The 15,000-nt window shown below is 36.6% G+C and overlaps 3 protein-coding genes across 4 annotated transcripts in view; 2 read left to right on the forward strand and 1 right to left on the reverse strand.

Annotated features, from left to right (window-relative positions):
* The first annotated feature begins 2,854 nt into the window (after positions 1-2,854).
* LOC119598872 (caspase-1-like) lies at positions 2,855-8,145 on the forward strand. Of its 2 annotated transcripts, none has more exons than XM_037948566.1 (5): positions 2,855-3,135; positions 4,277-4,336; positions 4,576-4,705; positions 7,127-7,279; positions 7,788-8,145. In XM_037948566.1, exons 1-5 carry the CDS (start codon positions 3,007-3,009, stop codon positions 7,877-7,879), a joined length of 564 nt encoding a protein of 187 aa, XP_037804494.1. In that variant the 5' UTR covers positions 2,855-3,006; the 3' UTR covers positions 7,880-8,145. The 2 variants fall into 2 exon arrangements, with proteins under 2 accessions (XP_037804494.1, XP_037804493.1); XM_037948565.1 differs by having other exon boundaries at positions 2,868-3,135; positions 4,567-4,705; positions 7,788-8,144.
* Positions 8,146-10,878: 2,733 nt separating this feature from the next.
* LOC119599088 lies at positions 10,879-11,626 on the reverse strand. Its single transcript, XM_037948845.1, has 2 exons — positions 11,236-11,626; positions 10,879-11,174 (listed from the first exon to the last, which is right to left on the reverse strand). The coding sequence occupies exons 1-2, from the start codon at positions 11,624-11,626 to the stop codon at positions 10,879-10,881; spliced, it is 687 nt and encodes a 228-aa protein (XP_037804773.1).
* A 1,328-nt stretch (positions 11,627-12,954) lies between these two features.
* The window catches only part of LOC119598879 (tRNA N(3)-methylcytidine methyltransferase METTL2-like), an 11,587-nt gene continuing 9,541 nt past the window's right edge, over positions 12,955-15,000 (forward strand). The window contains 3 exon segments of the mRNA XM_037948572.1: positions 12,955-13,109; positions 14,452-14,617; positions 14,945-15,000. The exon segment at positions 14,945-15,000 is cut by the window's right edge and continues 97 nt beyond it. Coding sequence (XP_037804500.1) covers positions 13,103-13,109; positions 14,452-14,617; positions 14,945-15,000 — 229 coding nt within the window. The 5' untranslated portion in view covers positions 12,955-13,102.

Below are 15,000 nucleotides of genomic sequence, written 5' to 3' on the forward strand. Positions count from 1 at the left end.
TTGCTACAGGTTGGCAAACAGTTTTCCAAGCATCACTGGGGTCTGGAGGGTGCCAGAAAAATGATTTTGCCAGATGATTGATAGATTCATTAAGGCGATGTAGATGAGTCATTAAATTTTTTTCAGAGGGTCAAACTTGTCTGTTACAGAATAATGCAGGTTGCTTGTTTCACACAAGAAGCACTTCCTATATTCATTGGAGCTGTGACTGGGGTAGAATGTCAACAGATTATGATAAAAAATGCATAACAAATAAGTATGTGTTTGGAAGTGCTCAGAAACAGCAGACAGTGCCACCAAACAGTAATTGCAGATCTATGTGGCAGACCAGGAAGTGTAACATTGCTCCTATAGATTTTACTGCTAGAAAACTGATTGAACCAGATTACTGATTTGCCAGAATATTGATTAAAGCTGATAACTGATTGCCAGAAAACTGTACTATATAAGATTACTTTAAGCCCTCCAGTCCTCTCCTAGTAGCATGCCTTTGTCACCATTTATTTCTTAGCCCAAAGCATGTACGTCACATTATAATCCATCTGCATTTAATTACTGAACAACATCCATATGCAACTCTCAGTAACTTGTAGTTCATAGCGTATTTCACAGATATTGTCTTAAGGTTTGATGATCAAGTTCCTCTCAGGTACAGTAGAGCAGATCAGAGAAGCTAGAAAGACTGTGCACCACCTACAAGCAACTATACCATCTTGGTTGTTATTTTCTCTCTGATTTGGCTTCAAGGAACTTCATATTGAAGAATTTGACCTAAAGACCCTCTCCTTCTTAAGTTGTAAATATTAGCTGGATGAAAGTTCACAATCTATATTTTGGATTCATACTTCTTACATCTCAATTTTATCATCATCCTTTTGCATGTGGTAATGTTAAGCACCAATGATGGTTTGAAGATATCAGTGTCAAAAAGAGGCTCTCTGCCCATGTCTTTAGCAAGAAATCTTTAGCATCAGGATTTGCTCCAGTTTTGAATAATAAGTTAACCAGTGACAGTAGAGCTGGCTCCACCATAAGCTTGTGACAAAGTTTTTCACAGCCTTTTGGCTTATACTTTTCTGTCCATTGAGTTATAGGTGTTATAGACATCACAATGTCACACTCATCTTCACAGATTATCCATCTCTTGCATGAAGGCAGTCACATACCCCTAAAATATTAGCTTTTGTTACCTTAAGCATTCATTTTCCAGTGATCCACCCAAGCTTTTTACTAGTTTCTGTTGACCTTCAGTTAGGCTGTGAGTGTAGAAGAAATTGTGTATATGTTGTTAATGCACATCTGGACAGTGTTGTAGCTTGGCAGTAGTATTGCAAAGAGCCACTGCCAATTACATTCTTGCTAAATGTTATTTTACTGCTACTACTCCTAACATCCATTACTATTAAGACTCATTACTATTACTTTACCTCTGTGACTGTTTTGGTATACTATCATTACTTCTCCTGCTACTACTATTACTATTACTACTGTTACTACAGTTATAACTACTACCTTTTGGAATATATTAATCCCCCTTGGTCATCACGATAGTGACATCAGACGTCATGTAAAGCAAAATTAGAGCATGGTATAATCACCAAACTTGGTCAGTGCAAGAAGAGGCACAGTTCAGAGGTCAGTGTGTAAATCTGAGAGATTATTAAGTTGTGGCTTCTTTAACCATGGTACGATAAACTTGGTTAATGAAAAGTGAAGCAACTTAAGGCAATTGTAAATAAGGTGTCAATCTGAAGTAGATTAAAGTGATGTATTTTGTTAACTCATGGACATGTAATAATGTTCTTTGTTTTTTTTTTAAGGTATCTTATTAATTGTCATTTTTTCTTGAAAATATCAATATCATATGTATTTGTGGTAAAATCTATCAACTCAGTGCTAGTAGCAATACAAAAAGTAAAGATATATTTGCAATTCAATAAGGAAGTGAAATAATAAGACTATTATTGCTATTTTTGTATTATTGTATTTTTTTATTTATTTTTTATTATTGTTTTGGGTAGATGGGGGGAAGAAAGATATAGCTTGTTAATATTATATGTATTATGATTAGTAAAATGTTATTAACAGTGTATAGTATAGATATAGAATAATATAGATATATTTCATAGAAATAGATGAAGAATAGATAAGATAGAGATAAGTAAGATATATATATATGCTATATATAATTATATATATGTTATATATATATATATATATATATCTATATCTATATATATATATATATATATATATATATATATATATATATATATATATATATATATATAAAGATAGATAGATAGATAGATACACACGTACGTGTGTGTGTGTGTGTGTGTGTGTGTGTGTGTGTGTGTGTGTGTGTGTGTGTGTGTGTGTGTGTGTGTGTGTGTGTGTGTGTGTGTGTGTGTGTGTGTGTGTGTGTGTGTGTGTGTGTTATACTAGATAGAATATGGAATATAACCTAACCAAAAAAAATTTAGTTAATTAAAATAAATTAGTTAATACACCAATTTATTGAATATTAATCCTGTTTTTAGATTAATTTTTACTGATGTAGGCTACATACATATATATGTATATATGCATCCTTAGAATCTTTATATTTATTGTACCTCTAACATTATGATTATTAGACCAATGGTAAATCCATAAAAGGAAATTAAATGTAAATATTTAAAAAAATCAAGGATTAGTTCTTGATTCCTCAGTAACTAAACTTCTGCTGTGTGTAAACAAAATTGATAAATGAGAATATTAGTGGACATAGCATGGATATTTGCCCTTCCTGTATATAAAGGGGTAGCTGATATTTTAGAATTAGTAATGTAAAAAGTTTTAATAGATACAACCTTAGCTCAATTTAGTCTTCATGTTGTGAAATCTGTACACATATTTGTCTCCACAGCACATGCTTTGTTTTACTAATTTCCTCTTTCTAAATATTCCTTAGATGCTCATGACATTGACCACAGTGACTGTGATGCACTAGTTATAGTATTCATGAGTCATGGGGAGAGTAACATATTATATGGTCAAGATGGAGCCTTCAAGGAAGACCTTCTTTTCGAGGAATTCCTGGCAGACCGTTGCCCAACTCTAGCTGGAAAACCCAAGTTATTCTTTATTGAGGTAAGTTTGGTTGTTGTTGTTGTTGTTGTTATTGTTCTTCTTCTTCTTCTTCTTCTTCTTCTTCTTCTTCTTCTCTTCTTCTTCTTCTTCTTCTTCTTCTTCTTTTCCTTTTTCTTTTTCTTTTTCTTATTCTTTACCATCTTCTGTACCATTCTCTTCTTCTTCTTCTTCTTCTTCTTCTTCTTCTTCTTCTTTTACCCTTTTTCTTTACTTTCTGCTCTTCTTCTTCTATATAATATATATATTATATATATATATATATATATATATATATATATATATATATATATATATATATATATATATATATATATATATACACACAGACACACACACACACACACACACACATACTACACACGCACACGCACACGCACACGCACACGCACACGCACACGCACACGCACACGCACACCCACACACACACACACACACACACACACACACACACACACACACACACACACACACACACACACACACACACACACACACACACACACACACACACACACATATATATGTGTATGTATGTATATATATATACATATATATATTTATGTATATATATGATTTATGTAAAAAGAAGAAGAAAAATAGTAATGCCAACAGCAACCAAGGGCCTACAGCACCACCTCCATGAAGATTAGTTTCTGGCAGACTTTCCCAATGCAAGTTTAGCTCAATGTTACTGTTCAACTGATTAATAAAATGCCTACACAGTCTTGAACATGAGCAAAGTTCCTCTGCAGCCTCCAGCATTTTTGGTTGTTGAAAGAGTAGAAGCAAAGAGTTTTCTTTTGCTCACTTAGGGGGAAAAAAGGCTCTTAGGTCCTTAGGTACTTCTGTTAGTAACTGACTGATATAGGGAGCATGGAAAAGAAATTAGCATGATTTCCATCTGCTGCCTGAGTACTGAACATTTTCAAACAGCCATGTATTGATACTCTCTTAATGTTCATATTTATACAGCACTTTTTAATGCAGTTTAGCTCTACATGTAACAACACAGTGTAATACTTAATGAAATATGAGCATACATGGAAATGTGAGCAGGCTTAACATATTTGATAAAACCTGTTTATTATCGAATTAGAAGTAATTTTTCAGTTCCTCCCTTAGCTTTCTTGTGTACCAACAGGCATCTCGTGGCGAAGGCTTACAAAAACCAGTAACTTCGCCAGAGGAGGAAGACACAGAGGTAAGGCAGGCTAGGTGTCAGCTTGGTCACATTCCTTACACTTAGATGTTATCTGAGACTTTGCTTTTTGTTTTTTTTATGTGATTTGTCACAAGTACACATATGAATCCTTTTTAGACAGTTAATCTGGAAGGTTTGTCGTGGATGGAAATATTTGAGTATCCTGGAAAAAATTTGTGAATATGTGAGAGATCAGATAAATACGGTTCTTTCTAATAATGATCTTATAGTTGTGCCAGGGGGTTCCTGCTTATACAGGTGGTCCAATAGAGGTTCAATTGGAGCAAAAGGGAGAGATCAGAGAGGAAGTCATTCCTGAGGAGATCGCCTGCCACGCGGACTTTTTGAAGTGCTGGTCAACCCCCCCGGGTACGTTGCTGCCTCTCTGTGTTACGTATCTGGTGATACAATTAAACCACAGACACGGTGGGGAGGGGAGGGGTGTATACATGCCATATCCACTGTGGTTTAGTTCGTTAATTTTGTTTACACGTAGATAGGTCTGTAGGTGCTTAGCCACCATGGAGTCAATTATTAGGTCTATCTTATCTCACCTACTTACCTTATTCCTTGAATTTCAGAAAGAAAATTTTTCAATTTTGTTAAGTGTTGTTAATATTATAATCATAACAATGTCTATAAAAATAATAACAATAATGATGAGAGTAGCATGGGAAATAACTAGTATCCAAAATGTTAGCTATAGATTTGATGGCAGTTTTGTTGATATGCTCTCCAAGTGAATCACAATTCTAATTGCATTTGCATGAAGAAGCATGTAATGTGTAATAACAACTACAGGCATATCTCTGAAATCCTTCAGTAGACAGAACCTTATGAGGGTTAAAACTTTAATGACGAGGCTAAGAAAACTATCATGTCGTGCAGATTTTCTTTGTTTTATTCAATTTTGTGTGTGTTATCATACCACTTTTTTTAGTTTCAGGAATACCCAAGCAAGGGGATAAATGTCAGAAAAAAGTTACCACCCAGATGTACCATCCAGCTCAGTTTTCGTAAACAATAACAAAATCAGACTAAGTACACAAAGACATCAAAAAGATACTATGACAATGATGAGCAGCTTTTGTAAATGTTTGGTTGTTTCCACAAAAACAAAAACAAATGTTTATCTATAGTAATCTAGATTTTAAATTGGCAGTTAGCATAGTGAGTTGGAACATCCACATGGAAGAGATGTAGAAATTTCCTTTTTATATTTGAGGAGTTTCCACCCCCTATCTCTTTGGCCTTCACCCCAAATATGGCTGTAGTAAATGTATGAGGTTTGTATCAAACTTACTTTATATGAAAAGAGGCCAGATGTACTGATATAAGTGCAATAGTCCATAGCTAATTATTTTTTATATTATTTTACAGACCCTAACATTTGGATTGATGATGATATAGATAACTTGATCTAAATCTTCCCTTCCCCAGTTAACCCATAATTGATGGGTAGCATTCATAGTGGCCTGAGCCTCGCTGCCGGGGGCTTATATCGTCACCCGAGCATGCGCGACCACACATGCCAAATACCAGCATCCCATGCTGTTTCTTCGTAATACTACGAAGATATGTTGTATTTTCAATTTCATTATTTTTACAGTCTCTACTTGCCAACTTCCTGATAATCGAGACTGAAGGGCATTTTTGTGTTATATAGACTCCATAGTTGATCATTATTCGGTCTATAGTCCGAATAAATAAGCAGTGTGTGGCTCATGGAGTTGAAATTGTCGTTTGTTGCATTTTTTTTTGTTTGGTTGCATGGTAAAAATGAGAAAGTGTTAGAACCGACTTAATCACACTTTCACTGGCAAAAAATAAACTTTGCCGTGATTGTAACAAAAAAAAACTCATGGCATGTCCATGCATACTCTATGGCATGTGCGTACGTGCCCCCGGCAGATGGTCCCGCCATGCCATGGCATGTACGTACATGCCACCCGTCAGCAATGGGTTAAGATGGTTCCTTTAACCCCAATGGCCAGCTTTATGTAGTGTCCTCTCTAGGCTTTTGTGAATTTTGCTGTACACAAGTCCTCAGCCAGCAAGGAGTCAATTAGTAGGCTCTGGTGACCTTCTGATTTTCCATTCTTTAAGTCTGTGGGAAGTGTGTATTTGCCTCTTGACATTGATTTGATACTGTTATTGTTGTTATTGACAATATAATTATTACTATATTGTCAATACTTTATTAGTAATAAATATAGCAAAATTGTATAAAAGAAAATTTCCAGATATGAAGGAAAGGCATAAACAGAGGAGATAGGTAGGAATAGTATTTGACTCCTTAGTGACTAAGCCCTTGTGGACCCATCTCCGTATAAACATAATTAATTAATTAAAATTACAGTGGACATGGCATGTGATCATGCCATCCAGATACAGTGAAAATTTCAACAAACCTCTGAGTTACAAGCATATTGGTTTCTCCCTCATTTCTTAGGATTTCCCGTGGTTTCCAGCCCACACCTTTTATTCCACGCTTCTCAGGCCTTGCTTGTTTCCCTAAATCTGGATATCTGCTTGGCCATTAATTGCCTCTCTAGCTAGCTATTTTCCCATCCCAAGAGACTTAGGGAATAATGTTCTAGTTTAATGCTTCAGGCTTACATCACCAGTCATTTTATTATGAATGTAAATTAGGCACCCTGAACATATCACTCATATAGATCAACATCCGTAAGACACATGTATTAGAAGCACCTAATAGCAATTTTGAATATGGTGTTTTTCCCAATTTTTAACCACATAGACAAACTCAGTAGTTCTTTTTTTTTTCAGGTTATTATTCTTGGCGTAACACAACCAATGGGTCCTGGTACGTACAGTCACTCAATCATGTATTCTCCAGAGCCACTGGGAAAGAGGAGATCATGGATCTTTTGACTATGACCAACATGAGATTAAATTCACATTTCCAAAGTAATTGTCCAAGTAAGTATGGAGTGAGTATGCCTTTGTACAAAGAGATATGAATGAGAACAAATATCTTCAAAACACATGTAGATCTCAGTTATATTTCCACCAGAAATACATGCATTTCTTCACAGAATGGGAAATTGCATTTAGCATTTCATTTACAGATATTCTTCAAAAGTATATGCATTTCTGATGAAGATATAATGTAAATATCATATACATCTCTTGCACTGATAAGATATTCATTTTCATTCATATCTGTTTCTATACTTGTTACAATTAACACCTGAGTATTCTTATGTTGAGACCAATTACCTCACTTGTTAAGTGAGGACACTTGATATAATTGCCCCATTATTACTTTCCTCTCTCTCTCTCTCTCTCTCTCTCTCTCTCTCTCTCTCTCTCTCTCTCTCTCTCTCCTCTCTCTCTCTCTCTCTCTCTCTCTCATTCTCTCACTCACTTTTTTCACATAACTCGATAGAGACAAATACCGGAAATCAACCTTTCATCTTGTTTTCAGGCCAACAATACCTTCACGGGAAAAAACAGACGGCTTTTTTTGAGTCAACTCTGACAGCAAAATTATATTTGACACCATCTTCCTCTAACTAAACCCAATGAAACTGACCATGAGGATGGATGCAGGAAGGTAAGGAGGTGCATCCCACGGATCAATGGGCGCTCACAAACACAGCAGCCTCCCTCGAACTGCCTCTTGAACCAAAGTTGGAAGGACAGCACGGTGCTCCTTAATTTTATTATGGTTATTGTGTCTTTTCATTGGTATTTTGGGGTATTTTAAGTCCAAAGGTGAGATCCTACTTTGCCTAGTTGTTTTTGAAGTTGGAAAACTAAGAAAATTATTATCATATATATATATATATATATATATATATATATATATATATATATATATATATAATTCATTATATATATATATATATATATATATAATATATATATATATATATATAATATAATATATATATATATATATATATATTATATTTTCGAATTTAAATATAAATTATGATTTGCTTATTCATAACTTTTTTTATTATTCTTACCTAACTTTTTTTCTATATGAGAATTGCAAAATTATATATATATATATATATATATATATATATATATATATATATATATATATATATATATATATATATATATATTTTATATATATATATATATATATATATATATACATACATACAGCAAGTATATTTATATGTCAAACTTTTCTATTTTAAGCATCATGTAAAAACCCAATATTCATTGAGTTCTTTTAAATATAATATTTAAGGCTTACCACCACATTATGCAGTTAGTGTAGCTAACATAACATAAACCCATTTCATGCACAATTTAGACATTCTTATTACAAAATTCCCAACAGTTGTGTTTCATTTAGCCTCAAGCTATGCCTGTAAGTTATAGTTCTCAGGCCTAAAGTACCCTGATGAATTCTTCATATTCATAAGGTATTTGTAGTTGGTCTTTTAATTTCATTTATATGCTCAGGTTATGTAAGAACTGGAAGAATGTATATTTCTTACTTTTCGGTACAGGTAATTTTTTTTTTTTTATTATATATGAATGTATATTCATACCTGTAATGTATAAAATCAAATTCTAATAAAAGATTATTAAAGAAAATGTTTTATTATTTAGTTTTAGTGAAACCTCATTTCAGTTTGAAACCTAGGGATGTTTCTTTTCAATATCTCATCAAAATCTTTCCTCAAGACATCTTCCTTCACTGAACCTTCTACCCAATATCCTGCGATATATCCTTGCATTGTATTATCATGGGGTTACGCCAAATGCCGTCAACAAGATTTTGGGGATCCCAAACAGGGCTGAGGAAAAACTCCAAAACGTAAAGGTAATTATCCACATTTTCATGCTCTGATTCACTCGTCATAACATCAATTAGAAATCTGGTTGTACCAATGACAAGGGAAGTTAAAACACCTCCCTTTCTGATTATTTCTGGAGAAACTGAAGTAAAATGTTTACAAACCCGTCATCATTTTCTTACATTTTTTTTTTTTTTTTTTTTTTTTTAATGATACATCTCTTTTGTAGTTTTTCATAGGTTCTCAATGTAAATGTATATGTTTAATTTTCCCTGTATCTCTTGACTGTGCCAGACCATTTTAAAATTAGAGATTGTACATGATTAGGAGTGAGTGTTGGGAATAGATTTTGAGAAGATAGATGAATGAAGTCAGAGAGTTGATTTTTTTTTAATAAGTAAATTGTTGTAGATTTCCAGGTAGATGAAGGCAGGCTTTAACAAAGATATTAGAGGTAAGATAAGGAAGTTTCTCAAGGAGAGAGGTTGACAGTAATATGACTTAAAAATGGAGATTTGTAGGATTTTTGAGTGCTGCCAGATGATTGTACATTTCTTTTAATACTTAAGGACAACACTCACTTTCTTATTTCTTTCTCTATATCAAGTAGGACTTAGCTCTTTGGCCTGATATCTTCTGATCCAGCTGTGGAATGATGGCTGGCATAATGGTTTATGAAGATCTGCTGCCAAGTTCCTCTGATATTAGCTTGGTATCACTTGGTGTTCCACTGCTTGTTAAGGGCCAGTGCAAGGAAGCTGTAATGAGTGTTGAACATACCAGACTTTCACCATAGAATGGGGGAGATGCTGGCTCTGAAACAATCTCACCCGTTAGTTATAGCATCATGCCATACACGATTTCCACAAGTAGATGCCAGGTCTTCTCCTGAGTATATTTCTTATGCCTAGTGGTTCCTCTGGTGATAGGGTTGTCTTCATCTATTATTTTACCATACTGTTTGGTGATGGATGCTCAGCAATTGTTTTAGCTATGCCTGTACATATATCCTAGACATCACTCACCAGACTGAAGATTCAGCTACGTCCCCTGGTCAGTTGTGATTATTTTTTTGTAACCTAAAACAGCTGACCTATGCTCTGTTGAATTCTGCTATTGGATAAGGGAAATTTAGCACTGCAGCAGATTCATAGGTCATCTTGAACTTCAAAACATCCTGTCTGCTGCCTGTGTTCAGTCAGTATCTGGTTGAGGTAATTAACCATGTTTTCACACACTAGTATGAGCCACCTGTAATAGTTTAACTTAGGTAACACTGAAAATCTTTCTTGTTCAGTGGTCTGGGAACACTGTTGATTGCCAGGACACTACCAGCAGAGATACCATCACTAGATACACTGTATCCCGGGAATGCTAATGACTTCCAGCCAAGAAGACAAAGAAGGCACTAACCTGAGAATTATTTGCAGTAGGTTAGATTATGACTGGGGTCCTCAAGGAACGTAAGCTCTCGTAGGATATCACTGTGAGAAGGGTTATTGGTGGTTGATTGAAGTACTGCTGAAGACAGCTGCTCTTCTTGCAGTTATTGAGCAGTGAGATGCAGAAGGATTCTATGTCAGAGGGTCCATTGCACTACATGTCAAGGCTGAGGTCCCAATGAAGTTCTAGGAGAATCTTTTTCTACAGCAAGCTCAATACCACAGATCCACCAACTGATTTACTATGGTAGCAGAATTGAGGTTTCCATGGGCAGCTTTTTGGCCTGGAGGATGCTGGCCTAGTGGGATATTATGTGTTGTGACGGCATATGGCATTATCAGGTGTAATCTTCTGAACATCTCTGAAGAAGGTACCGAACTTATCACTCCGAAGATCAGCAGAGTACTTTATGGCAGGCTCTACAGCTTTGGTAGCATCATGAACTGAGATCTTTATAGCTTGGAAATTTACTGATAGTATCTCTGAGGCTGCAAAGACCAAATGCCCCAATTTCAGACCAAAGAATGTTGAAAAGTTCTCCATTTTAGCCATCTGTCCACCAGGTCGATGGGAGTATTCATCACTGGTAGTGGTGTTGATTTCTTCTAGGATTTCCAAAAGAACTTGGTAGTTTTCAAGAATGGAAGGAAGTGAATCAGCACGGACCATCCATCTGCTTGAACATTAAGGGCTTGAAATTTCCAGAAACATGTGGGCCAGAACTCTCCTGCTTGGATTTGATGAGACATTGCTTGGAGGAAAGCTTTATGAGCTGTAATATTTTCTGTGTCAAGTCAAGAGCATCTCTAATTACTGGACACTTTCGAGTGACATCTTGGAGGCACAAGTTGAGAGAATGTGCCAAATAGTACACGTTCAATGTTAAAAGGTTTTCCTTCATTATCCTGGTTGCAATTCCTTTTATTCTTCCCTGAATATTTGCAGCTCTGCCATACCCGTGTCCACAGCAGTACTCTAATGGCAGTGCAAGATGGACTTGTACACCTTTCAGGACAACCCATAGGGTTTCACTGGTTACGTTAGGAACACCGACCATTTCAACAAAGTGTATGTGAATTTTCATCTTATTGTCATCCCAGCAAATCGATATGCAGAACTGTTCACAGTCTCAAATGACTGCATAACATTACTCTCTTAGATTTTCTTCACAATATCACGTAGAACAGAATGTCCCATCAAAATTATGAGTTCATTAAGAACCTCAGGAGATGTGTTGTTGGAACCCAAGTCTACCGGTGCTTAGGATCAAGGTCACCAGATCTTAGTTTCATTAGTTGCCAATGATTCCCATCGACATTTGTGTGTCCTCTTATAGCAAGCCCCTGCCTAAGAAGGAACAGTCATTAGGGAATGCCTTCGGTTTTCTTGGTCAGATTTATGCCGAGGGCCTTATTTATAGGTGTCTGTTTTTCAGCTTGTGACTTGTGACTCCTTGTGACAGAGAGATTTCTGTCGCCCTCTTTGTTATGCTTTTTTTTCCCCCCATTTGCTAAAGCCGGTAATTGTAAATGTGGACTCAAAATTATGGTTCTTGTAAGGGATCCCTTGCGATGACATGAATGACAAAGGTGAACAAAGAATTACTCCTCTCACTTCACAGTGTTGCCCAGGGATGGTATTGAAGCATTTTGAGTTCTTGATACAGGTTTTCCCTTCATCAGGTATTAATTTCTTGCTAGCACATGGTCATCAATTGGCGTATCTTTTTCTCTCTCTCTCTCTCTCTTTTTCATTATAAGTCTGTGGAAAACTCCCGCTCTTAGCTGTAAGAAGAAATGAAATAAAATCAAAAGTTCCTTATCAAGACTAACAAAAAAACGAAATGGAACCAAAATTTTGGTTATTTCTTCATCTGACAAGGATTAAAATTTCTCTCTCTCTCTCTCTCTCTCTCTATCATTCGCTCTCTCGCTCTCTCTCTTCGCTCTCTCGCTCTCTCTCATTCGCTCTCTCTCTTCACTCTCTCACTCTCTCTCACTCGCTCTCTCTCATTCGCTCTCTCTCTCTCTTCTCTCTCTCTCTCTCTCTCCCTCTCTCTCTCTCTCTCTCTCTCTCTCTCTCTCTCTCTCTCTCTCTTCTCTCTCTCTCTTCTCTCTCTCTCTCTCTCTCTCTCTCCTCCCTCTCTCTCTCCTCTCCTCTCTCTCCTTCCACGGACCCTCTCTCCTCGTCATTCTCCTCTTTCCCCCTCTCTCCTCTCTCCTCCCCCTCCCTCCTCCCCCCCCCTCCTCTCCCCCCTCCTCCCCCCCCTTCCCTCCCTCCCCCTCCCCCCCCCCTCCCCCCTCCCCGACCCCCATAATCGCACACTCAACTCTCTCATTAAAACTCCACGAACCCTGTAAGGAAGAACAGACTCGAAAGCCAAGCCAGAAGACGAAATCCGAGCGAGAGGACGAGATTAAGGAGAGAATTAGAGGGGAAATGAGTGAGGAGGGAGGAGGGCAAAGGCTGCCGGGGAAGAGGCCGCAGTTCGGGGCGAGGTTCCTTAAGGATAAGAAAAACGTCTTTGAGCACAATGCGTGGTATGTGGCTTTGAGGTTTGCTTCGGTTTGGTCTTCATTTGGGTGGGAGTTGGATTTTTTTTTTTTTTGTATTATTAGTTTATTTTTTTTCTCTTCTGTTTTCTCTTCTCTTCACTTCTCTTTTTTCTCTTTTCTCTTCTCTTCTCTTCTCTTCTCTCTCTTCTCTTCTCTTCTCTTCTCTTCCTTCTCTTCACTTCCTTCACTTCACTTCACTTCCTTCACTCTCCTTCACTTCCTTCCTCTCATCTCATCTCTCTCATCTCTCTCTCTCATCTCTCTCTCTCATCTCTCTCATCTCTCTTCTCTTTCTCTTCCTCTCCTCTCTGTTACCCTGTTACCTGTTATCTGGTTCACCTTTTATTATCATTATATACCTTTTTTTGAGGAATGTTATCTTTATTAATGTTAGAAGGTATGGATGAAATGAAGATGTGTGTTAGAGGAAATGAAGTGGAATGAGATACCTTTATGTGGAATTGGGGCCTTTGTGATGTGGTATATAGCTCTAGGTTATAGTTAAAAATAGGACTCTGCACTCCGGCAAAGGCCAACAAGTCTGCAAGCGTAAGGGGAAACTAATATATTATTTGACGATAAATTGGCAGGGAGGTCTGCGAGCTGGAGCATGACAGGTTTTATCTATACGAGCTTGTTTGCCTTTGGTAGAGGTAGAAGTGCAGAGTTTACGATGTCGTTGGATTTAGTTACCGCGAGCATAGAGTTGCGGATATCAGCTAAAGTATTTGCAGCTTTACGAATAATTTATTAGTTTATCATGCTTAGTAGTGTTATATTCTGTGTTCCAAATAACCTTTACCTCTGTTTATGACTATCGCTGATGGGTTTATTTTTACGCTAAGTGGGGTGGAAGTTCAATTAAAAATGGAATGTCTTTTCTGTTTGAATCTGAATGACCTGTGATGACCTCACCCAATGCACTAAGATCCCATGGTGTATATTCTGGCCTGATAGAGCTTGGAGTGCTTCTTCATTTGATAACAAAATATCAGGAAGCTCTACAAACTCAGTCTCATAGTAATAATATTGTGGGAGTTAGTTGTCTTTGCTTGAGTGCCAAATGTATGGAAACCAAGGCAGCTGCTTGGGTTACTGTGCGTGTTTCTCTAATAAGCAGCTGTGGAATTATCTTGATTATTTTTTTCAAATCATCATCATTATCATTACTAGTATTATTGCTATTACTAAGCTAGAGTAGAACATCAAAAGACTATATGATACTTATTGCATTATTATGGCTGTGAGGGTCTAGAGTCAATTTTATATGATTGAAACTTAGACACACAACTCAAATAAGATTTAGTGATAGCCCTATGCTTTGCAGGATTTAGGACACACACGATCTTGGTCAGATTGTTGTTGGACTTAAGAAAGTGTAGGACAGACCTCTGGGGTCGGAAGCAGAGCAGCAAAGCTTGCAAAAGACAGCGGCCACCGGGAGGGGGGAGGGAACTGAAAGACTGGAAACTTGTCTTTACACAGAACAATTGGTAAGGATTATTAGACACCAGCAATAGGGAAAATACTATAAAAATACGAATACATAATATACAGTACATATGCAAGGATGATTTTCATCTGTAGAAAAAAAAAGGAGAAAAATTAATATTCAATGTAGAGTAATACAGATTTTATTTTTAGCACATTAGACTGGCTCAGAGAGAGAAAAAAAATTATATGCCACAGAATAAGGTCATGTTTAAAACACATATATTTTTCTTTCTTTCTTTTATTTTTTTTCTTTGGTTATTCATCCTTTCTTTCATTCTTTCTTTCCTACTCTTGGTCCTACTTATAAAACCTCCATGAATTTGCAGGGACAATGTCGTATGGGACGACACACAAGAGGCAGCAGCCCTGGCTAAAGTGCAAG

This window comes from Penaeus monodon, chromosome 42 (assembly GCF_015228065.2).
Source record: "Penaeus monodon isolate SGIC_2016 chromosome 42, NSTDA_Pmon_1, whole genome shotgun sequence".
In the NCBI taxonomy this organism is placed as follows: domain Eukaryota; kingdom Metazoa; phylum Arthropoda; class Malacostraca; order Decapoda; family Penaeidae; genus Penaeus; species Penaeus monodon.

Coding starts and splice junctions, on each gene's coding strand:
- LOC119598872 (XM_037948565.1), top strand. CDS start 3,007: ATGAGTCATGGGGAGAGTAACATATTATATGGTCAAGATGGAGCCTTC. Junction 4,337..4,566: donor CAGAGGAGGAAGACACAGAG/GTAAGGCAGGCT, acceptor ATGATCTTATAG/TTGTGCCAGGGGGTTCCTGC. Junction 7,280..7,787: donor TTTCCAAAGTAATTGTCCAA/GTAAGTATGGAG, acceptor TCTTGTTTTCAG/GCCAACAATACCTTCACGGG.
- LOC119599088 (XM_037948845.1), bottom strand. CDS start 11,626: ATGGTCGGTGTTCCTAACGTAACCAGTGAAACCCTATGGGTTGTCCTG. Junction 11,175..11,235: donor AATGTTCAAGCAGATGGATG/GTCCGTGCTGAT, acceptor TGGAAATCCTAG/AAGAAATCAACACCACTACC.